Here is a 25,284-nt window from a genome sequence, read left to right as displayed (position 1 = left end):
GGCACTACCAGCAATGGGGCTGCCATGTGCTCAGGACAGAATAGAGAATTTGAATACAAAGTGGAATATCATACGACAAATGAATGAAGATTTGACTTCAACTTCTTTTTTATCATCACTTGTGGCTCGACCCAATCTTTATGCTATGTTTCCTGGGATGAAAGAAGTACAAATTCATCTCTTGCTACTCCCAGTCACAACAGCTACAGTTAAGCATTCTTTTTCATCATTGAATAGAATTTTGTGTTCTGAAAGAAGTCGCCTTCTGCCCGATCATGTGAATGAACTAAAGAACATATCCATTGAAGGAATGGAGGTACTGGACACATGAGAAGCCACCAAAGATGAACGCATTGCATTCAAGAATTTCATTAACAGAGTTGTGCAAAATTATAACAAGAAACCAAGAAGGTTGTAGATGTAGTGCTTCATAGAAGGCTTGTGTAGCCAACTTTAATTTGTGTGATGATTTTAAAACATGAGTTAAATCTAATAAAATGGTCATGAAAAAGTTTTCAGTTTTTACTATCGTGCCGTACAGCCCACCTTCACCCTTACAGTCTCACCCCTCATTGGCCCTGACCTTCCCTCCCCCCGTAAATTTGAACACCCGCACTAATTTCAATTCCTGGGGAAAACACTGCATCCCATTAACTTACATCCAAGAGTTTTAAAAGAGCAGGAGCTTGCTGGACAATCAATGTAATTTTTCAATAAATCTCGGACTACTGCAGAAGTTCCAGAAGACTGGTAGAAAGCTAATGTTGAGCCAGTATTGAAAAAGGGTAAACAGGATGACTTGCATAATTATAAGACTGACACTGATCAAGGGCAAAATAATGGAACAGCTGATATGAAAGGAGAGCAATATAATGCCAGTCAACCTGAGTTTATGGAAAATAGATCTTGTTAGGCTAACTTTATTTTTGATGAGATTACAGGTTTGATTGATAAAGATATTGGTGCTAATGTAATTATATTTAGATTTCTGTAAGGCATTTGACTTAGTGCCATGTGACATTTTTAGCAAAAACCTAGAATGAGCCAAAATGTACATGGCACACATTAAATGGTTTAAAAAATGACTAACTGGTCTCTAAATGTAATTGTAAATGGGGAATTATCAAGGAGCAGGTATGCGTTTAGTGAGGTCCTATAGGTCTTGGTTCTTGGCCCTACACTAATTAACAATTTTATCGATGACCAAGAAGTAAACATAAAATCATCACTGATCAAGTTTGCAGAGGACCCAAACAATGGGAGAAGGGTAAGTTATGAAGATAGGTCACTGATACAGGGCAATCTGGATCAGGGGCGGCTCTAGCTTTTTTGCTGCCCCAAGCACTGCAGTCAGGCAGCTTTCGGCGGCACGCCTGCGGGAGGTCCCCGGTCCCGCAGATTCGGCGGCATGCCTGTGGGAGGTCCGCCAGTCCCGCGGCTTTGGCGTACCCGCTGCCAAATTGCCACCGAATCCACGGGACCGGCGGACCTCCCGCAGGCATGCCGCCGAAGGCCGCCTGACTGCCGCCCTCACGGCGACTGGCAGGGCGCCCCCCACAGCTTGCTGCCCCAGGCATGCGCTTGGAGCGCTGGTGCCTGGAGCCACCGCTGATCTGGATTGCTTGGTAAACCAGGCACAAAGCAACCAAAATATGCCTTTTTATATGGTTAACAGTAAAGTCATTCATCTAGGGAACAAAGAATGTAAGCCCTACATACAGCAGGCGGGACTTCATCGTGGGAAGCTGTCATAGTAGATAATCAGCTGACCATGTCTGTGACCAAAAGTGCACTTAATGCAATCCTTAACTGTTTAAACAGCTGGATCTCGGGTAGGAGTAGAGAGGTTATTTCACCTGGTGTGCTCACTGCTGGAATGCTGTGTCCAAGGCTGGGGTCAGCAGCTGCAGAAGGAGGGTGATCAAGTGGAGAGGGAGCAGAGAAGCACCAGCAGGGTGTGACTAAAGGATTAGAAAACACCTCCGGGCAGGAGCTCGATGGTTAACCCAAGCGAGGGTTCAGACGTGACTGGACCCGCGCTGGCCAAGGGGCTCGCCAGCCCAGGGCCACCCGGGGGGGGGGGCAAGTGGGACAAATTGGCCCGGGCCCCGCAGAGGCCCCCAGGAGAATATAGTATTCTATAGTATTGCAACTTTTTTTTATGGAAGGACCCCCCGAAATTGCTTTGCCCCAGGCCCCCTGAATCCTGTGGGCAGCCCTGCGCTAGCCTGGCAGAGAACGGTGGGACACACGTGGGGGCTGAAGCCAGACCCATGCGGCGTGGCACCCAGGCGCACAGTTAACAGCGGGGTGCTGGGCCCGGGGGGTTGTTTTACACCGGGATGGGGGGCTCCATCCTTCCCAAGGGTTCGAGCCAGCTGGACCGCCTCAGTCGAGGCAGGCGCTGAGACAAGGCGGCTGAGGCCAGCTCTAGGCATCAGGTCAGACTAGATGCTCCTGCAGCTTCTTTCTGCTTCACCGCCCCCGGTCCCGGACCCTTTCGCTCGGGCTCCGTTCCCGGCCGCACAGTCTGGCCGCAGGGCGGCGCTGCAGTTCAGACCGCCACGGCAGGGGGCGCTGTGCCCAAGGCGCGCGGCTGACAAAGGGCTGATATTTTACCTCTTGGCCCGGACTGAGTATCTCGTCGGAAGTCTCGCGAGACTGTACGCGGTTGTTCCGGACCCGGCCAGCCAGGCAGGCAGACACGCGCGGAGGTTGCGGCCATGGCGCTCTACAACTTTAAGAAGATTATGGTGGTTCCTTCCGCCAAGGTGAAACTCTTCTTCCATCCCCCGTCAGCGCCATCGCAGTGGTAGCGGCGGGGGGCGCGCGCCCCTTTTGTCCTACCGGCCGCTGGGCGGCAGCTCTTGCTGAGCTGGAGCCATGTGTGCCGGGAGCGCTGCCCCGTCCCCAGCGCGTGGGACCTTCACTGCCCCGTGCAGCCTCCGGCCGTGTACACGGGGGGCGGAGGGGCCGGGACGGGGGAGGAGTTGAGGGGACCGGCACAGGGCGGGGAGGGGCCAGGGGCCCAGCAGAGGAGTGGGAGCTGGCGGGGGCCTAACAGAGGAGTGGGAGCTGGGCGGGGGAGGAGGCAGGCGGGGGTCTAGCAGAGGAGTGGGAGCTGGGGGGGTGGGGTGACGGGGGCCCAGCAGAGGAGTGGGAGCTGGGCGGGGGAGGAGGCAGGCGGGGGTCTAGCAGAGGAGTGGGAGCTGGGGGGGTGGGGTGACGGGGGCCCAGCAGAGGAGTGGGAGCTGGGGGGGGAGAGGCAGGCGGGGGCCCAGCAGAGGAGTGGGAGCTGGGGGGGTGGGGTGACGGGGGCCCAGCAGAGGAGTGGGAGCTGGGGGGGGGGGGAGAGGCTGGGGGGGGGGAGAGGCAGGCGGGGACCCAGCAGAGGAGTGGGAGCTGGGGGGGGCGGGGGCCCAGCAGAGGAGTGGGAGCTGGGGGGGGGGAGGCAGGAGGGGGCCCAGCAGAGGAGTGGGGTGGAGGAGGAGGAGTGGAGTATTGGGCTGCGTGCATGTCACAGGCACCCCTGCTCTGTGAAACTAACACAAGAGCGGGGTGCCTCTCTGGTGTGGGTAGATCCAGCCCCTCCCTCCCCCCCCCATCCCTGAGTGCAGTTCTATTCCAGTTGTGATAGAAAACCACCTCAGCCCAACAGCCGGTCTAGTCCTTGGCTTGTCGTGGTGGCTTCAGGCTGGTTTCACAGAAGCAGTGTTTGCACTGAACACGTGTGAAATGTACTGGGGAAAGGTGATGGTTATCAAATATCACTGTCTTGTGCTTTTCTAGGGAGCTAGCAAAGTCTTCGTCAAATTTAAACATAAGTACACATTTTCTGTAACAGTCTCTCCTACATAGCAGAAACTTGGAGCTTGTTAGTCTTTAAACCAAACTACAGTTTGACAGGCAGGAATTTTCTAAATTGTAATCCTGACTGTTACTGACTTACTGTCTGGCCTTAAACAAATACTTGTCTGTACCTCAGTTTCCCTTTCTGTAATATTTAGTTACCTGACAAAGATTAATTACTCTATTTAATATTTATATACTGTTTTTAGTATGTAAGTGCTCAGTATTAACTTACAGGGAGAGAAATTAAACAATGAAAATCTGCAACACAAAGGGTAAAGGACTGAACATAAGGTACTATCACAAGTAGTGGTTATAAGAAATTCATTGTTTTATGATAATCTGAGTTATCATCACTGCTATGTGTGTAATCCTGAATATGCAGGAGAACTCCCTTAATGGGACCTATTATTCATGTTTGAAATGTGAATAAAATTGTCCTAGTTAAAAAAAGACTTCAACAAATTTAAGGTTAAAAGAGGTAAATTCTTGTGACTAAACATAGCAAGTCTCTCTCTCTAAAGGCTCTCTGGGGGATAGCAATATAAAGTGGTTACATCCAAGAGAGCTTATAAATTTTGGTTTTCTCAGGACAGTCACCTTTCGTTTTTCTTTCTGGCCATCTCTTTTCTAAATTCAGAACAGAACAGGCCTGCTTTCAATCATTATTTTGAGCTTCAGAAGTTCTGTGCCATTTTCAGAGGCATATGTAAATACCGATGACAATGCTGATGAGTGCCTGCCTCCCTCAGACTTCTGCTGACTCTTCTTCTCCCAACCTTTCATTACCCCTCTTCAGAGACAGTTGCTTAAAATCTGTTAAAATTGTTTGAAATTGGCTTTGGAGTTTCATCAGGCTTCAAAGCCTGAGTGGGGTGGTCAGATTGTTGGAGAAAGGACAGTAATGTGCATATTATAAGGAATTGCCCCAACAGGAAAATATAGAGAAATGTTTATATAAACAATAACTTATTGTTTCATATAGTATCTATTGTGAGAGTATGCAGGTGCTGCACACACATAACTCAGTACACAACTCAGTGTGGGTCAATAAAATACCTGGACAAAAACCAAACAACTCCTCTCCCCCTATTTAACATTGTCAAAAGTCGAGGAGGGGAGGAAATGAAGCCTTTCATTATGATCTGTGCCTCACCAAACTGGGCCTCTGACAGGCCAGCAGAGAGGGAGGGAGCTGTAGAGATTTGGGCCTTCAACTGAACACCTTACTGCCCACCCCAATCAGTTGAGATCTAGCACTGATAGTGGATACATTGCAGTTCCCTGAAAGAATGTAGGAAAAGGAGGCTGTCTCTTAAAATAGCTGAAATGAACACTGGATAAAAGAATGAAAGGTTCTGCTTACAAACTTGTGGGTGGTGCATGGGACTGGAGGTCTGAACTTAATTTAAATGGAAGGACTTGTTTAGATATCTTAAAATTGGAGTGACATGCTATCCATGTTTTTTACTGATGCCTCTGAAGCTCCACAACAGCTTTTTTCTTTCAAAAAACTTGGTTATCCTACACCATGTGCAAAATTCTTTACTTCTACAACAATGATAGAAAGTGGATGCATTGTATTCCATCAGCCTAATTGCAGGTAAAAGTGTGATGTGATATATGAAGTCTGTACTGATTCTTTCAATAACTACTTAGGTGTCATTTTAAAACACTTAACTGCTCTGTTTTCCTTTTCTAAATAACTTTCATATTAGAAGATGGGTTCTTAGTAATAAGTAATACAGTCTTTGCTGATAATTGTACTTTTCTTTAACTTCAGGACTTCATAGATCTGACATTGTCGAAGACTCAGCGAAAGACTCCGACAGTCATTCATAAGCATTATCAAATCCACCGCATTCGACAGTTTTACATGAGAAAAGTTAAATACACCCAGCAAAATTACCATGACAGACTCACCCAAATCTTAACAGATTTCCCAAAATTAGATGTAAGTGACTTTGGCAATTGATAAATGAAAGAAAATGTACCTTAAATTCATCAGATCTAAAGCTGTGACTGTAAATTGTGGTCTTGTGAGGTTTTGTTGGCTATGCAAAATCAGGCTGACTTACTCCTTGGATAGGAGACTTTGGAAGAAAAAATTGTATCTGCAGGAAGAGGTATTGATAACTCAGGTGGCTCTATTTCTTTTGAGTAAAGTTCTGAATCAGGGCTCGAACAGGGTTCTAGGGCAACTTTTTCCAGGAGCTCACGTCTTGTAGACGAGAGGTAAAATCAAAGTCTTAACCGCTAGTGGTGATTAAAGATCTCACAGCACTTTTTCCAGGAGTGGGAGTTTTAGCACTAACTTCTAGATACATTTAAATTTGATAGAAACTTCAGTTGAATGGTGGGTAAAGAAATATAGGCTGTTAAAGGACTTTGACCTCCTATTTCTAGTGAAAGGTGTTAAAGAAACATAAGATATTATTTTCACAGTTATTGCCATCCAAATGTTTTGTAGGAAAGAATGAGCATCCAATATAGGTCTGATCAGTGTGTTTACAGTCTAATGCACTGATCTTGCAGTTGGAGATGTGCAGTCTTCAGTGGGGCTTTGTGTATGCACATGAATCTGCCTGTACTTAATCCGATCCAGAATTGAGACCTTAGTTTGCATGGGGTTTTTTCTGACTTCTATTTCTAATGGCTGATCTCCATTACAAAGTTCTGAAGTACAGCTTCTTTATTTGCTTAACTACTTTGGCATCTATGTCACGTGGTTAAGTTTCTAAAAATAAAGCACGTAGATGGGTAAAATATTCTCTCTGATTCTTTTACACAGAGATGAAGGGATGTGTTGTAAACTCTCTTCAAAAAGAATTGATGTGAAGAAGGTGCACTCTTCATATGCTGATGAGTTTATTCAGGCGTGAAAAATTGTCTGCCTAAAGAGAGATGAATCTTACGGAATTTAGGGTTCAGTGAAAGAGAGGAATTACTTTTCTGTGCTCCCATAATAGCAGAAGTATGTTAGAAAAAAAGCTGGCACTATACAGTATGCTTGCAGTTTCCCTCTATACAATATAATCTTGCATTTTTTTCCTTTTTAACAAAAAATATTCTTACAAAGGAACAGGCACAAGCAGAACTTTAGCTTCAGTCCAATGAAATATAAAGCAGGAAATCAAAGTTATGGAAAAAACATTCAAATGTATTGATAAGCAGATTTTCTTTAGAGAATTTTAGATATGGAGAATGGTCTTCAGTTTGTACTTGTCAGCTGTACCACTGGTTTCTTGTATCTATAAAAAAGTTGAAATTAGTAGTAAGAAGTCTACGTTCATGAAAGAAAACATTCAGAAAAGGTTTTGATTAATTTATTTTATGCTTTTTTAGGATATCCATCCTTTTTATGCAGATTTGATGAATGTTCTCTATGACAAAGATCATTACAAGTTGGCCTTAGGACAGATTAATATTGCCAAGAATCTGATTGACAAGTAAGATATCTTAACTTATTTTTCAGTGGCTTGTTTTTGTCATAACAACAGATTAACCTTTTCTTTCCTCCCGCAATAGTGTTTCTAAAGATTATGTGCGCCTGATGAAATACGGTGATTCCCTTTATCGATGCAAACAGTTGAAACGGGCAGCTCTGGGACGTATGTGTACAATTATCAAAAGGCAGAAGCAAAGTTTAGAATATTTGGAACAAGGTACGTATTGCAAATATGGTAAAATGAAGCATTTTGAAGAGAGAATTTAAAATACAGACTTATGCATGAAGACTTTTTACCAATTGTTTTTATAAATAGCATCTAACCTTACTTTAACTGAAAGAGGTTTGAGGAAAAACATTTTTTCTTTTTTCAATTTATTTACTTTGGGAAATTATCAACATTTTGTGGTTAGTTAGTTTCACTATTTCTCCTGAATAGTCAATCTAATACACTGCTTTTTCTGAGATTTTTTTGCATGGCAAGAGGAGAGGGAAAAATATTTTTAAAAAACAGGAAAATATAATTGGCAAAAATAATTGGTGCAGGAGCCTTCAAAAGATTAAGTACCTTGAAGTATTCTTAGCTTGTTTCTAAAACTGACTAGATTTCTTGTTATTTGCAGTGGTGTTGTAGCCCTGTTGGTCCCGGGATATTAGAGAGGTGAGGTAATATCTTTTATTTGGCCATCTTTTGTTGGTGAGAGAGACAAGCTTTTGAGCTTACTTAGAGCTCTTCAGGTCTAGGAAAGGTACTCGGAGTGTCATAGCTAAATGCAAGGTGGAACAGATTGTTCAGCATAATGATCCCCTGAAATGTGTTAACTACATTTGCTAAACAGTCTGTTCTACCTTTTATTTAGCCGAGACACTCTGAATACATTTCCCAAACCTGAAAGAGAGCTCTGTGTAAGCTCAAAAGCTTGTCTGTCTGCAACAGATGATGGTCCAATAAAAGATATTATCTCACCCACCTTGTTGACCGTGTCTTAAATATTGCATTCACAGTTAATTACGTTTGTACAGTGCATTTTTCCTAGTATTTGATTTACTTTGACTAAATGATATAGGCTGTCATTATTTATCTGTATCAATTCCCTGTGTCTGATTTAATAGAGGCCAAATATTTTTTATACGTTCTTCTCTGTAACCCTCTTTGCCTCTTGTTCACATTATATCTAATTGAGGGGGTGATGTATTAATTAAAACATAACATTTACAAGAAACAGTCACACTTTATATTAAGGTTCCATTTGTAAATAGATTATCCAGGTTAATAAATGTTTTCATAAATGGTTAATTGTTAAAGGTCCAATAGGTTGTTTATAACCATCTAGAACATCTTCTACTGATGTATGTATAACTATAACATATTCAACTCATTCTTGTAACATGCTTTTTTAATAATTTATTAGCACTTTATGAACCACTTACAAACGGAAACTTAATGCAAAAATATGTCCAAATTAAATGTGGTTTCTGAATAATGTTGTTTCTGAATAAAATCAGAAGCTTTCCCATCTACGAAGAAAGATACCTTCCCTTCTATTTTAGTACATTTGAACTTTATTTTATCACCATGTAATTCAGTAAAGCTTTTTAAACTTTTCAGTGCGACAACATTTGTCCCGTTTGCCAACTATTGATCCCAATACACGAACTCTTCTGTTGTGTGGCTACCCAAATGTTGGAAAATCGAGCTTTATAAATAAGGTTTGTGAGTTTGTTGTAAAAAATATTACTTCAAAGTTTAAATAATTTGAAATATTGGGACTCTTCCCAAGGATCTTAGCAAGCAGGTCTCTGTACAAGGTTAGGGATTTAGTATGAATCTCAGGGCTGTAGAAGGAAATGGAAAAACAGATTTATTTTTAAATCAATTTATTGTATCATAAGCTTCCCCAGCGTGGTGAAATCTTTCTCCCAGATAGATCAAAAAGTGTATCAACCTTCTATAGCAAACCATTGAGAATAACCACTTTGATGGAAGTGCATTATAATTGATATGCTGCTGTCAGGAAAATAATTGTCTCGGTAAATGAAAAAATCTTTATTTGGGGATTTTTCTTGTTTTAAGGTGACAAGAGCAGATGTGGAAGTGCAGCCTTATGCCTTTACCACAAAATCCCTCTTTGTGGGACACATGGATTATAGGTATCTGCGTTGGCAGGTAAGAGCTATTGCTAACTTACTGCTCTGTTTCCACAGGACTGAATTGGTTAGGATCCTGTTGCTGTTGAGAATACCATTTTACTTGCTGATGGCTGTTTCTAAAGTACTGTACCTAGAGAACTGCTGTGTAAGAGCTCTCTTTACATAATGTGCTGAGTAAGGTCAGCTATCAGAAGCTATTCTAAAAATGTAGATCCTGGGGTTTTTCAGTTGCTGGGAGGGACAGGGCACTTGAATAACTCCTGAGTAGTAATGGAAAGTGATTCATCTCCAGACTGGATCAGGTCAGGGCAGGTCTCCCTCCCTCTGATTCAGTCCAAGTGAAAATGCACACAAACTACAGGTAGTCTTTCCTTGTATTACTTTTTTTCTCTGACTATAATTTGAAGTACTCAGTCTCATCTTATTTTAACACGAATACTATTGTCTTCTTACTCATTTTTCATGTTCTTACTTCGAATGAATTTACAAACTCGTGGGTGAAAGGAAACAATATGTATAGTTGCTATTGTCAGCGTCTATTCTTTTAGGTTTTTATACCAGTATCTGAGCACCTTCCAGTAGTATATTAAGCCACATAACTACACATCTGTCATACGTTGTTCTCGCATTCTTTCCCCAGAGAGAGAAGCATGTGCAGTAGAATGTCTTGTTTTGGCGGTCTCTCTCTCTCTCTCTCTCTCTCTCTCTCTCAATATACTTGTTGCTATGTGTTTCTGTTAGAGAAGGCAGGTCAAAGAAATGTGCGTTGCACTTGAAGCAGAAAATGGTGAGGTTCCTAAGTCCTTGGGGGTGTTCATTCCACAGTCTCGGACTGCCCCCAGAGAAAGTGCACACTCATGCACATACAAGCGTTACTCTTATTGTTGAGAGTGCCATTGTGCCAGAAGAGCATAGTTTACTCCTGGGGGAATTCTGCGCCACCACTCGTGCGTAGAATTCATGTCCCCTGCAGATTTCTTTGCTTCCCTGCAGAAAATGATGTGGAAGCATAGGTAAGCTGTAAGAGTGGTCACATGCTCCACCCCAGCAGCGCTGATGTGTCATTTTGGGTGCCCGGAGCAGCGGGTGGAGAGGTAAATCACTGCGGGGCTGGGGATGCCCCGGCCGGTGGCTCCTACCCTGCGCCAGGCTCACTTGCTAGTCCCAGCTGGGCTGGGGATGGAGGAGGATGGGACTGTCTCTTCCCCCTGCTAGGAGCGGCTGGGGCTATGTCAGACCCACCCCTAGATCCTTTCCCTGCAGGAAGCTCCGTACCCCCCCTCCCACCATTTCCTGGCCCCATCGCTCCCCAGCCTTGGGGGGACGGGTCACTATGCGGGAAGCTGCTCTCCCATCCGCTCAATCCCATGCATCTGGCCCCCCTATATCCAGACCCTCACCCTGCCAAGCCCCACCCCCCTGCATCCGTACCCCCACCCCTGCACTCAGCCAGCCTGCCCACACTTGAAGCCCCATCCCACTAAGCCCCACTTCCCCAGCACCTGGAACCCCCCTGCTGAACCCCATCTCCCCACACCCAGACTCCTCTGCTGAGCCCCAGCCACCTTCACCTGGACCCCCTGCAGAGTCCTGAACTCCCCACCTAGCTGCCTGCACACAGATTGCCCCACACAGAACCCTCTCATCCCACACCTGGATCCCCCCACATGGAGCCCCTCCACACTTGAATCTTGCTGGGCTGAGCCTGCTTGCCCCACATCTGGATTGGGGGCCAGGGCTGAGTGTGCATGAGAGACTCTATTCCTCTCGCTTACTATCTTGGTGCAGCAGGTGTGGAGGGGCAGGGCCCCGGAGTGTTTTTGGGGCAGGCCCAGCCCTTGTGCTGTGTCAGGGTTGGATGCAGCCTCACCACCAAGTCCATGTCCGGGGGGGGGAAGGGAGAGCTGCAAGGGTGATCCTCCACTTCTGTGCAGCCAATGGCCTGTGCTCCCCACTACCATGCTTGGAGCATCCACATTTATTTATTGACAAATGAAATATGCAGAATTTTAACATACTGTGTGCAGAATTTTTATTTTTTTGGCGCAGAATTCCCTCAGGAGTAATAGTTGTTGATCACGGTCTTTGTCCTGTAGCTTTAGATGATTGTTTAGATATCCTGGGGCCTGGTCATGGGGGGCTGTGAAAATAAGGACTGAGACCTTGCACTTGATTTGATATTCTGTGGGAAGCCAGTGTAGATTGCAGAGGACAGGTTTGATATGTTCCTGCTTTGCTTCTTTCCTAACCAATAAGCACAAACATACTGTGAAAGATTGATTGGTCCATATCACTCCATCTCCCCCCATCTCTAAACCCCACAAGCTTATTACTTCTGTGGCTAATATATGTTATGTTAAGGTGTGAGCTAATTATGTTAATCTAAATTTTAGGTGGTAGATACCCCTGGTATTTTGGATCATCCTTTGGAAGAGAGGAATACCATTGAGATGCAGGCTATAACAGCGCTTGCACATCTTCGTGCTGCTGTGCTTTTTGTAATGGATGTGTCTGAGCAGTGCGGGCATAGTCTGGAGGAGCAGCTAGAACTCTTCAGAAATATTAAACCACTATTCGCTAATAAGGTAGATCTGATTTACAACATTAGTCAAATCTAATTTTTCACAATGTGAATCAGTAAGCTGAATAATATTGTTTACTTTCTTTCTATTAGCCTCTTATAATTGTAGCGAACAAGTGTGATGTGAAGAGGATTTCTGAACTTCCTGAAGAAAATCAGGTTAGAAGGCCTTTTCTTCTTTTCGTAATTTACAAAAGCATTTTATGCCTCTTATCGTGGAATAATATAAGTTTGTTGTATAACTTGTTAATTGGACAGTTTAATAACCCGATGAAGAGTAAGTAGGTCTTTAAGTCTTGATTTTTGTTTTGTTTTTTAAATCATGAATCCTTCCTTGGGGGGGGGGGGGGGGTGTAAGAGAGATTAGCCTGATTTTTTCATAAGTGCAAAGCACCCAGAGCTCCTGTTGATTTCATAGATAGTAAGGCCAGAAAGGGTCATCTGATCCGAACTCTTGCATAACACTGGCCAATGAACCTCACCCAACAGTTTCTGGGTAGAGACAACTGAGTACTAGTGTGAGGCACACTGTCTTGAACTGTCTGAATGGAAGTTATGGATGAAGCAGTATCTGCACACACAGGCCTGATTTTTCATATGCACACAGGTTACCCTGATTTTCACAAGTTCTGAGCACGTATCTAATGTATATATTTTTTCTATTTGTTACTTAACTTATTATTTACATCTGATCTCCATAAAGTATTTATGTGTAAAAGTTAGTCTATGCAAAGTTTCTGTAGTTCCTCTTTAGGAAAACATCAATTAATACAATTTGTTCAATAATGTCAGAAGAAATTTTTATTTTGAGATGAGATTAGACGTTTGACTTTGTTTAATGAGATGGAAACTCTGATCTTTAATAAATAATCAGAACATACTTTATTTTTGTGTTCTGTTTGTTTTTCAGAAAATGTTTGAAAATTTAGAAGCAGAAGGATTTCCTGTCATAGAGACAAGTACTCTAACAGAAGAAGGTGTGATTAAAGTTAAAACAGAGGTGAGTTTCTTCTTTCACTTACACAAATTTTGTTCCAAATAGATATCTAAATTTTGTTTTACTGCTTGTGAATCTAGTCTTTATTAAAGTAGTGGACTGGTGCTCTGGCTTGAGACAGATATAGCAAGTTTTCCTGTGTATCTGAGGAACTATGACACTCGAATGTTCAAGTTTTGGGTCTCCCCGGGGACAGATACTGCCAGATGAGCAAAATTGTTCTAACTTTCTATGATGTGTATAAATGGAGATTAGGATGAGACAAGCAAGCATGATTTTTACTTCTGACATATTTATTGTACAGTTTTGCTTACTGAAATCGCTTTATGAAAATTATTGCATTTTTTGAGGATCCCAGGGGGATGATAGCCACCCTCTCTTATCCCAGCATATAACAAAGCAGTAGAAGTAAAATAGATTGTAGGACACAAAATCTAAAATGGCAGAAAAAACTATACATATTAAAATGAAAACCCTGGATCTAGATTTGGACTGAAGAGTTACTGTTTGAAAATTGTTAACTCCAATCCAGCAGTTCTCAAACTGTGGGTCGGGACCCCAAAGTGGGCTGCGACCCCATTTTAATGGGGTCACCAGGGCCAGCATTAGACTTACTGTGACCCAGGGCTGAAGCCTGAGCTCCACCCCCACCCGAGGTGATGGGGCTCGGGCTCCTCCCCTCCGCTTCTGGGGTCATGTACTAATTTTGTTGTAAGTAGGGGGTCGCGGTGCAATGAAGTTTGAGAACCCCTTCGAATCATTGGTTAGATTTATATAAATTCTATGCAGTGTCTTTAATCATGGTGGAATTGCTATGTACTGGGAACTTCTCCACTGTCTTTCAGATATTAATCTTAAATTTACTACTTGTTCAGATGCTGTTTGGTCATTTTTTAGACCAATGTCTCTCTTGCTACACAGAAATAACACATGAGGAATTCCCATCTACTTTGAACTCTTGTCCCATCAGTCTTTTTGTTAGCAGGGATAAAAAAAGATAGTCATTAATTTGGCCCTGCTTTTGGTCTGGGCAAGCAGAGAATTGTTCTCAGCTAAAAATAAAACACTCCCACTAGATATTACATAATAGCAAAAGCTCAGGTTTGAAAAGGTCCTGTGTATCTCTAGAAATAAATCTGAAGACTGTTTTTTGGGAACCATTTTCCAGACATTACTCATGCTTTACATTGGAAACTATTTTCAAATTCCATTTCCAAGATTGAACAAATATGACAACCAGATCCTTAACTATAATTCATCACACTTCCTTGGCATGATTTTCCAGATCTCTTTAAAATAAAAAAAAATTGACAGATTTTTTTCTTCTATAAGCCTTTGTTGCTCTGATTTTTCTTTCTGTATTGCTTGTAGATTCTCATTGTAGGAGATTTCATTCCCATTTAGTTATGGCTTAAATATGAATATTGTTACATAACTGCTCTTGATATTTTTTTATTTTAAAACTCAATACAAGTATTTTTTGGGGGGTGGGGGGGAGACAGTGTCTTAAAATGGGATTTGAACTGGGTCTCCATAGGTGAAAAGCCAGTGTATTAAATCAGGCTGCCCTCTCTCTGTCCCTGACAATAATTAATGACACTTTGTACATTTTTAGGCCTGTGACAGACTGTTGTCCCATCGTGTTGATACCAAAATGAAAGGAAATAAGGTGAATGAAGTGCTGAACCGACTACATTTAGCTGTACCAAGCAAAAGAGATAATAAGGTAGGATTCGAGATGTGGGCGTACCATCGATTTATATAAGGGCAATAATATATTCTGTTTTATTCTCTATCCCCTTTTTAATGATTCCTAACATCCTGTTTGCTTTTTTGACCGTCTCCGCACACTGCGTGGACATCTTCAGAGAACTATCCATGATGACTCCAAGATCTTTTTCCTGACTTGTTGTAGCTAAATTAGCCCCCATCATATTGTATGTGTAGTTGGGGTTATTTTTTCCGATGTGCATTACTTTACATTTATCCACATTAAATTTGCCATTTTGTTGCCCAGTCACTTAGTTTTGTGAGATCTTTTTGAAGTTCTTCACAGTCTGCTTTGGTCTTAACTATCTTGAGCAGTTTAGTATCATCTGCAAATTTTGCCACCTCACTGTTAACCCCTTTCTCCAGATCATTTATGAATAAGTTGAATAGGATTGGTCCTAGGACTGACCCTTGGGGAACACCACTAGTTACCCCTCTCCATTCTGAGAATTTACCATTAATTCCTACCCTTTGTTCCCTGTCTTTTAACCAGTTCTCAGTCCATGAAAGGACCTTCCCTTTTATCCCATGACAGCTTAATTTACTAAGAGCCTTTGGTGAGGGACCTTGTCAAAGGCTTTCTGGAAATCTAAGTACACTATGTCCACTGGATCCCCCTTGTCCACATGTTTGTTTGACCCCTTCAAAGAACTCTAATAGATTAGTAAGACACGATTTCCCTTTACAGAAACCATGTTGACTATTGCTCAACAGTTTGTTTGTCTATGTGTCTGACCATTTTATTTTTAACTATTGTTTCGACTAATTTGCCCGGTACCGATGTTAGACTTACTGGTCTGTAATTGCCGGGATCACCTCTAGAGCCCTTTTTAAATATCGGCGTTACATTAGCTAACTTCCAGTCATTGGGTACAGAAGCCGATTTTAAAGGACAGTTTACAAACCTTAGTTAATAGTTCCGCAACTTCACATTTGAGTTCTTTCAGAACTCTTGGGTGAATGCCATCTGGTCCCGGTGACTTGTTAATGTTAAGTTTATCAATTAATTCCAAAACCTCCTCTAGTTACACTTCAATCTGTGACAGTTCCTCAGATCTGTCACCTACAAAAGCCGGCTCAGTTTTGGGAATCTCCCTAACATCCTCAGCCGTGAAGACTGAAGCAAAGAATCCATTTAGTCTCACCGCAATGACTTTATCGTCTTTAAAGCGCTCCTTTTGTATCTCGATCATCAAGGGGCCCCACTGGTTGTTTAGCAGGCTTCCTGCTTCTGATGTACTTAAAAAACATTTTGTTATTACCTTTTGGAGTTTTTGGCTAGCCGTTCTTCAAACTCCTCTTTGGCTTTTCTTATTACATTCTTGCACTTAATTTGGCAGTGTTTATGCTCCTTTCTATTTGCCTCACTAGGATTTGACTTCCACTTTTTAAACCTGGGGTGTCTTTTACGCTGCTTTGCTGTAAGAGCAACCACTCCTGGTCTTCTCCCACACAGCCTCCAGCATGTAAATCACTCCCAGCTATACTGTATGAGTGCTATAGCCAGCCACTGATGAATTACACTGCAGGGAAACACCAGCAAACTCCCACTGCCAGACTTTCCCCCCAGAGATGTGCATAGTGTACTGACCAGCACCCTCCTGGACAATACAAATTAATGTAAAGTCCGTCATTTTGTTAATAGAAAATAATATGCACAAATCTTGTTATCCCAAATGAAGTTTTCCAAACACTTCAATCCAAATACATACTGGTTCAAATAAAACAATAAGAAAAGTTTATTAACTACAGAAAGATAGATTTTAAGTGATTACAAGTAATGACGCATAAAAGTCAGTGTTGGTTGCAAAGAAATAAAAGGTAGAACATAATTAACTCCTAACTTAAGCTAAATGAATTCAAGAGAAACCTTTGTTTTACCACATGCTTTCTAAGTCTTACTGTCTGGAATCCTTTCAGGCAGGACCCCTCCCCCAATTCAGTGTTAATTTCCTTGTCCTTCAGGTGGTGTTGATGCCTTGAGTAGAGATGAAGGAAGAGATAATTGGGGGCATCTGTTCCCCTTTTTTCTATCTTTTCATCCTCTTTGAGAATCATCTCCAGCTGGGATTCAAGAGACAAAGTCTGTGGGACGGGAACTTCCAGCTGTTTTGTTTTGTTTTGTTTTTGTTTTGCCAAGATGTAAATTTCTCACTCACACCCTTTTCCCTGCCAAATAATGGCCGCTTCACCAGGGATAGTCCATTTAATTTTGTTGAAACCTGGCTGAGGCATCAGTTTGCCTTTTGATTTTGAGGAAGCAGTTTGTGCCTGCTTTTCTAAACTTGGTATATGTCTCAATATTATGCAGTAGAATCTTATAACTTTACATACAATATTGCCACACACATTTTACCAGGACAAAATGATCGGCACACTGAGTTTTCAAATGATATCTCTCAAGGCATATTTTGTAAAAATCCATTATAGTTTTTGTAAAAAGCGTGAACATAGGGATACAGACTGTCACAATCAGTGAAGATTATTGAAAATTTTTCTTACAGAGAAACGCATAGTGACAATGTTTTATTTGAATTACAGAAAATTTGGGATTCCCGCATTATATTAAAAAAGAAAAGAAACACATGCTTTTGTGATCATGTTTATTGCATTAATTTCAGGAAAGGCCACCTTTCATTCCTGAGGGAGCAATAACACGTAAGAAACGCATGGAAGTAGATGCACCTAAAAAGAGGAGGGTAAGTGGCTTACAGAACAGATCTGACACCCTTGAATTGAGGAATTAGTAGTGAAATTAAAAAAATCAAAACAAAAGAGTGATAATTGAAAAGTACAATATTCTACGTATGTCTTTTCAGGAGAGAGATCTTGAAATGGAAATGGGAGATGATTATGTTTTGGATCTTCAGAGTAAGTGTTATTCAAGTCTCAGTATAATTATTTTAAGAAGTGAAATTGGGCTGAAGTTGTCTTTCTGTGTTTGTAGCAGAAAGTTTCAAGCAGGAAAATCTTATCCTAACTATTTCCACCTTAAGTGTCCTTGCTGATATTTTAGTGAACACTACCAGACTTTTTCTCTAATTCCAAATTTGTAAAAATTGGCTTTCTGCTCTCACTTGTGTTGTGATGTAATTTGGAGTGTCTTCCAGTTTGTAGAATTACTGAAACAGAATGAATGGCTTGATGACTCAGCTCTTCTGTTTCTTTTGTCCTGCTTGGACATATCTGATACATATTCCAGCATGATCCTTGACTTAAGGAAAATAGTTGATTTGTGGAGAGAATAATTTGGTGTGTTGTTTTTCGCTTGTATTACTATTGCTCATTATTTGTGTTCACATGCATCATGACTCTTTGACAAGACTTCCAGTGTGTGTGGCACAGATTCTGTATTCTTACGTTTTAGAGAGAGATTTGTATTTTTTATGATGCAAATCTTTTCTCCCATCACAGATTTTTCTATAAAATGTTTCAATGGGTTAAAGTATTGGTTAATTTTTGCTTAATTTCTTTTTTTAGAATACTGGGATCTAATGAATTCATCTGAAAAATATGATAAGATACCTGAGATCTGGGAAGGACATAATATAGCTGATTATATTGATCCAGATATCATGAGGGTGAGCTTTATGCTGTTTGTTTTACAATGTTGAGGATATTCTCTCCTGTTTTCATTGAATTTAATTTTTCTGTCTTCAAGAGGTATGAATTAAGATTGTATAAAGTTAGTAAAACTTTAGTTTATTTCTCTTCTGTTTTGCATGCATAACTGATACATTTTCTTAAATTCATAAATAACAGACTATAGTTTTGTAACTTTTCTTAGTGTATTCTTGGAAGGAACACAATATTTATCATAGGTCAAGATGATATTTTCATACTGAGTGGCAGTTTTGTCTATAGTGACTCAGCAAATAGTTTGCTTTGCCTTGCCATCAGAATCAGTGTTGTTCTCTTTTTCATTATAACATCTTAAAAAATAAGGTTTGTTAGAGAACTTGCATTCCTTCCACTGTCTGACTCTGCAGTGACAGGAAACAGTCATCATCATTTTTTTAGTGAATTATTACTATTATTATTATGCATTCACTGCCAGAATATACTGTGAAAGTAGTTGGAGTGTTAATCCTAAAGTGTTTGACAGCATCCTTTTAATTTGACTAAGCAGTAGAGAACTCCTGCTGTTTTCATTTCTGTTTCATGATGATCTTGTTTAGCCAAGGAGAAATAACAGGGAACTGACTCTGGAGCTTAGATTGGTTAGAAGGATCATCATATAGTAACATGAGCTGCTCCCTTCTTCAAGAGCTGTGTGTGCTGCCTTCTAGTGCCCTCTGGCCCAGAGGGTGAGACTGACATTTGGAAATTGAATCAGGGTTTTTTTACATCGAAACAGTCTGACCACAAGGTTGTGATAGTGTCCCCCTGTAAACACTATAAACAAGATGTTTCTGATCCTAAATATGGACTGTGACAGACAGGATATCCTATATGCACTCTATATGCATCCGAAGAAGTGGGTTGTAGCCCACGAAAGCTTATGCTCTAATAAATTTGTTAGTCTCTAAGGTGCCACAAGTACTCCTGTTATTTTTGAGGATATCCTGCAGTATCCTGGACAAGCCTTATGGAATTAAGATAAACTTTAATGAATTAAGTTAAACCTTGCTGAATTAGGTTTAATATCTTTTGAGTCCATTGTATTAAAAATGCAAGTGTGTGTGTGTGTGGTTGTGGAATTGTATGTAACTCCTAGAGGAGGAGGAGGAGGATGCTAATATAATTCCTCCAGTTATCAGCCCTTTGAAGTCTACCCCCTTGGACAGGTTCACATATATTAGTTCAAACTGGATACTCCAGGGAACAACAAACAGAGGATGGATTTTTGGATAAATAGCCTAGTTTTAAATAGGCTCATGGCCTTCTTTCTGATCCAGCAAATGGACAAGACCCCTGGTCCACAGAAGGCCCCAATCCTTAGGGAAGGATTGGAAGGACTGCACCTTCTAAGGCTACATAAGATGGTGTGCTTGTTCTGAGCTGAAATGGTGATGAACTTGAAACTACAAGGAAACCCCTTGGGTGGGGTTTGGAAGGGCTGCTTCTGCTGGAGCCAATATTAGGGTGCGGTGATCTCTGATAAGCTTATTAGTATGCATGCAAGTTTTTATTTTTAATGTTTTCTCTGTAGTGCTTGTTACTTTAAGAATAAAATAGACTTGCATTAAAAGAGCTGTGTGGTAACTAACAAACTGTGGCAGTCCCACTTTTAGCCATCTCTGAAGAGAAAGCAAGCAGGTCTGTTTGGACAGCCTGTCTCTGCTGAGATAAAACGATATTGTCGGACTGTGCAGCCTGGAAATATTCTGATCAGACGGGAGTCAGACACAGGCCTCCAGCAATGGCTGGGGAGCTGAAAGCTTGAGAGTGGGTTCCCTTCATGGGTCACTGCAGGGAAATACAGGTGCAGTTGCCTTGAACTGTGACACGAACAACTGGTTTTTCATTTGATCTCTTTACATTTTAAGAAACTGGAAGAGTTGGAGAAAGAGGAAGAGCTGAAGCGAGCTGCTGGGGAATATGACAGTGAACCAGAAAGTGAAGATGAGGAAATGATGGAAATCAGACAACTGGCACAACAGATTCGAGAAAAAAAGAAACTAAAAATTCTGGAATCCAAGGAAAAAGATACTCAGGGTCCAAAAATGCCCAGGACAGCTAGAAGGGTAAGTGTAAAATACCTTCAGTAATATAGTCTTGTTCATGGATAATATGCAAATGGAAAATGATTATTATTAGGTGTGATTTCAGTTACAAGATTCTACCAATCAATGTAGCACTTTCTCCTCTACCCTACCCTACCCTACCCCGCCTTTTCTTGCCAAAAACAGGTTCAGAGAATGCCACTAGAGCTCTAGGAATAGTTACTGTGGTGGTAGGTAAAGAGATGTGGAAATATGAGGGAAAGGGTGGGAGCCTCCATAAGACATGGATCTGGCAAACTATATAATAGAGCTATATAATAGAACTATATAACAGAGCTGTAATTCCATTAAGGGGATCTGGTGATGTCATAACACTGAAAACCTAAAACAGAATTATGGCAGCATAAACCAAAATTTGTCTGTTTTATAACAAGTGGAACTGATCTCCCCCATGGCTTCTTCCCTGTTGTTCTGCCCCCTCTCGCTTCTTTCCTGCTGCTCACTCCCTACCTTCTCTCCTCTATATTACCTCTGGGCCTGTTGTGTCCAAAACTCTACTTAGTGAGTTATGTAGGTCATGCCAAACAAATGCCAGTAGTACCGACACATTATGATATATATATTATAGGAATTTATTTAAAATTTTTGTAGTGGGTTTGGTTTTCCCTCTTCACCTGCAAACCCAGTGTTCTTTAGTTGTCATGAGTCTAACTGTATGTGGCTTAAAGAGAGCCATGAAAACCTCTTGCAATTATATAAAATAGCAATGTATACATAAAAATGTCACTAACTTAAAGTCTATTATTTTAGACCATTCCTGGGCTAGTTCCCTTTAGGAAGTTCGTGAAACTCCCTTTCCAATTATATAAAGCAGCTGTGTCTAGCCCAGCAGGGTAGCAAGAAGTCATATTGTAAAGCTGTGACATTTTTAGAAAACTCTTACTGTCCTACGTTAGAATGTTGCCAATAGTGGGTATGTCATTTTGGTAAAAGAGGGGAATTTTGCACACTTTGGGAAGAGAAGGAAATATTTATGTAACAAGTTGATTTAAAAAACAAACAAACAGCAAAACCTGGCAGCTATTTGAAGTTGCTGTAGAGTTTGGAATATTAAAATAATCCCATGAAGATGCATTAGTGGGCAGAGAGCCAGTAAAGTGATCAAAAGTGCATGATAAATCACGTGGCTCTTCAATTTGTCGTATATGTCCACATCATGGTGTGTGTATGTATAATATATAGACATTTTGTTTGATCAAGAAAACATACGGAAACACCTTTTTAAAAGAAACATTCTCTTTATTATCTTTTTTTTTTTTTTTTTAGGTCCAACGGAAGATACTAGAGAAGGAGATGAGCACTCTTGGTCTTGACATGGCTGGTAAAGATGAAGTAAGACTTTTGCTAATTAAGTATTACAAATGTATGAAGAGTGAGGGTTTGAAAACCCATTGGAGTTGTGTGCTGAACTCCTTTTGTATGCCTTTGAAAATACCCCTAAAATGTCAGTCACATCTGCAGTTGATAAACTGAGTGAACGGAACCATTAATTCATGTTGTTGCTTTATCTGGCTTCAGTGATCTATACAGTTATGCCATGCTAGTTAACTAGAAAAGATTTCTTTGCCATCTTTATTCAGAATGATATACTTGTATTGGCACTGCTGCCTTATACTAGAACACTCCATGTTGATTTGGGTGGGATTCCAGCTCTCCAGAATAAGCTTAATGTACAAGAGTCAACTTTGGGGATACAGAATTAAAGAGCAACAGTTTTTAGTATGTTTAATTTTTGAGGACATAATATTTATTAGGATAAATGCCCATTAAAAATGTGGCTTAAAGACAGTGACAGATTGAACACGCTCATCACACATCAGCACCATAAATTACTGGGTTTTAAGTGAGACAAGGTGGTTAAGGTAATATCTTTCATTGGATCAGTGTGTGCTGGGGAAAGAAGACAAGCTTTCAAGCATACACCAGAGCTCTTCTTCAGGCGTGACGTTAAGTGCCTGACTAGCACTTAGCAGGTAATGCAGTCATGGAGTAAATTATCCATCCCTGGATTTTGGGGTCCACTTTATTGTATCACAAGATCCCACCACCCCTTTTTATACTCCTAACATAGCACAAATATACAGAGGTCTCACGTGAGACCCAAAGCCTTCAGATAATGAGGGGTTGAGATGTTAGGAATAATAAGTGGTGCCATTATACATTTGAAGTAAATACTCATGGTCTGCAGAGCTTGGAATCCAGGTTTATTTAGCAGCCATATTTCCCAAAGGCCTGCGGTCTCAGCCAGACTCTATAGGGGAAGGAGCCTAAGACTTGTGTGGAGTGATGCTGGTCGTAGTGACTTTGAAGCCTTTTCGTGCTCTATCATATAAAGCTACTGGTAGCTACCTTAGTCTGGGTTTCCCCACTGTGTAAAGTTTATTTTTGTTTGTTTTTGCTGAGCTGCTGTAATCTTTAAAATATATCATTCAGAAAAGTGAACAGATAATAAAGTCATCTACCTCAAAAGTCTGATGCAGAAAGCTAGACACCGTGGTATTTTAGGGGAATCAGTATGAGAATGTTGAATGAGTGATACTAAGTGCATGTTGGTGATCTTTTGCATAAGAATTGTTGGAAATACAGCAGAGAACTTTGATCAACAGTTGACTTAAGGACTTATCCAATGGTCTTTACCTTAATGAGGAAGAGCCAAGAGTGCTGTATCACAGGAAGCCACAGGATGTCTTTTTACAATGATTTTTAAATTATTCTATTTGAAATAGACAATAGCATCTCTAGTGCTTACTTTGTGAATTTCAGGCACATTACGTGGTCCAAGCAAGAAGATCCAGGACTGTTACTAGGAAACGTAAACGTGAAGAATCTGAACCCCCTAAGTCTGCAGCACGCAGTCGCAGTTCCTCTCGCACACCACGTGACACTTCCGGTCTGCGAGATGCAAAGGTTTGTTTTAACGTTATCTAAACTTTACAGTAACTGCTACAATACATGGTCACATTTACAGATATTTTTAATAGAATATAGATGAGGATTTACTATTTGTACAAAGTTTCAAATGATCTTCAGTGAAACTTTGCTCTGGTCTCTTTTCAGTATATATTTTGTGGAGGGATATGTATTCTCCATGATTTAAAGTCAGATATTGATCTGATTCCATATGCACACTGAAAAATGACAACATATAAAGATAAAATGTAGTAATACAAAATGGTTTAAAAATGTTTTTCACAAAACATACTTGGTAACGCTCAGATTTTAATAAATTTATTTTTAGACACCTGAGAAGGAGAGGCAATCTAAATTGAAATGGAATTCATTATTAACTTCACACATCTCAGAATCTGACACTTAAATCCTGTGTCTAAATGTTCAGATTCCCAAAGCTATCATTAGGTCACTCTTAATATATTTGGAAATAGGATGCTAGCCTGAGTTTTTCTCACAGAAGGAATTTCTAACTGAACTAACTTTGTTTGGAAAGGAGATTCGTTTCCCTTTTGTCACTTTTTCTTACATGTGGCCTTGAAAACCCTCTCTTTGTCTCTAACTGCGGAGATGATGTTTGTGCTTGGCCTTTGTTTTGATATCTCCTTCCTGACGTTCTGCAATTTGGGTTTGCTAGACTTTTAAATAGAATTTTGTTTCAAGTTTCTTGCTTAGGAGAAGAAAGAAAGAATCTCTCTTAAATGTTTATTTCTGTTTCAAATAGATGGTGAAGAAGGTTAAGACTATCATGAAGAATTCTCAAAAGAAAATGAATCGCTTGGGCAAGAAAGGAGAGGCAGATAGGCATGTGTTTGACCTTAAACCCAAACATTTACTGTCTGGGAAAAGGAAATCTGGTACAACACAGAGAAGATAAAACATTTTTCTGAATTAAAACTACTTTGCTGTCCTGTTTTTTTCCCCCTAATAAAAACTAGACCGTATAATCTGGAAACAAAAATAATTATTAAAGAAATGCAGAAATCTTTCCTTGGGTAACTATTTAGATCTAAATGTACAGTGGGAGAGTTTGACATTTTGGTTCCATAGTCCAAAGTGGGTTAGTAGAACCATGGGAAATTGATATGACTATCACCACTAGAACCAGAGTTTTGAATGGACGTCAGGTTGGCATCAGTCCAGATGAACCGTCTGAATAACTACAGAAGTTGAGGGTATTAAACCCAAATGGACTTGAGATGTTGTCATAAGAAAATAACCGTAACGAGAAACTTCACATTAGCTTGGCCAGTTAAAATGGTCTTAAGGATATTTTACATCACAGTGGTTCCAAAAAATACATTATTAACAATAACAAAATAACAGTAATATTTCGCATTATGCCACATGCACAGTATTACAAATAGCTTGTTATATGAGATTACATACTTATTCAGCACATGCAAAGCTGGAGATTTTAATACTGTCTTAAATTTAAAAAAAAATCCAATGCTATAGAGCACTTAGGTTTTTTTTAATGATCATGATTGAAACATTTGCTTGTTTCTGTACTAATTTGCATACGACTTGTTATAAATGAAAAATAGGAAAGAATACATGTTCTTTAGTAAATCAATAGGATCTGTTATCTTTGTTCTCAGCTCAGCAGGAACTTGTTTCATTTATTGTGTTAGGGCATTTAATTTAATTTACACTGTAAGGTAGAGGTGTTTTTTTTAAAATGAGGTACTTTTTGCAGTAATAGACGTAAAACAAACTATTAAAGACTTCATGTTGGGGAGCTTATGCTTAGACTTTCCAAACTATAGAGGAGCACAGTGCTAATTCTCTACAATCCTAAAATAAAATAGCA

General features: G+C 40.6%; 1 protein-coding gene across 1 annotated transcript; it reads left to right on the top strand.

Moving 5' to 3' along the window:
- Nucleotides 1–2,679: 2,679 nt before the first annotated feature.
- GTPBP4 (GTP binding protein 4) lies at nt 2,680–24,366 on the top strand. Its single transcript, XM_065398576.1, has 17 exons — nt 2,680–2,771; nt 5,633–5,803; nt 7,195–7,298; nt 7,378–7,514; nt 8,907–9,007; nt 9,372–9,464; nt 11,842–12,033; nt 12,123–12,188; nt 12,940–13,029; nt 14,642–14,752; nt 17,418–17,495; nt 17,616–17,667; nt 18,277–18,377; nt 20,286–20,483; nt 21,789–21,854; nt 23,286–23,429; nt 24,196–24,366. The coding sequence occupies exons 1-17, from the start codon at nt 2,724–2,726 to the stop codon at nt 24,346–24,348; spliced, it is 1,905 nt and encodes a 634-aa protein (XP_065254648.1). The 5' UTR covers nt 2,680–2,723; the 3' UTR covers nt 24,349–24,366.
- Nucleotides 24,367–25,284: the final 918 nt, after the last annotated feature.

Source organism: Emys orbicularis, chromosome 2, assembly GCF_028017835.1.
Source record: "Emys orbicularis isolate rEmyOrb1 chromosome 2, rEmyOrb1.hap1, whole genome shotgun sequence".
NCBI lineage: Eukaryota > Metazoa > Chordata > Testudines > Emydidae > Emys > Emys orbicularis.
Note: the sequence above shows the minus strand (reverse complement) of the source record. Positions and strands in the feature narration are given on the sequence as shown.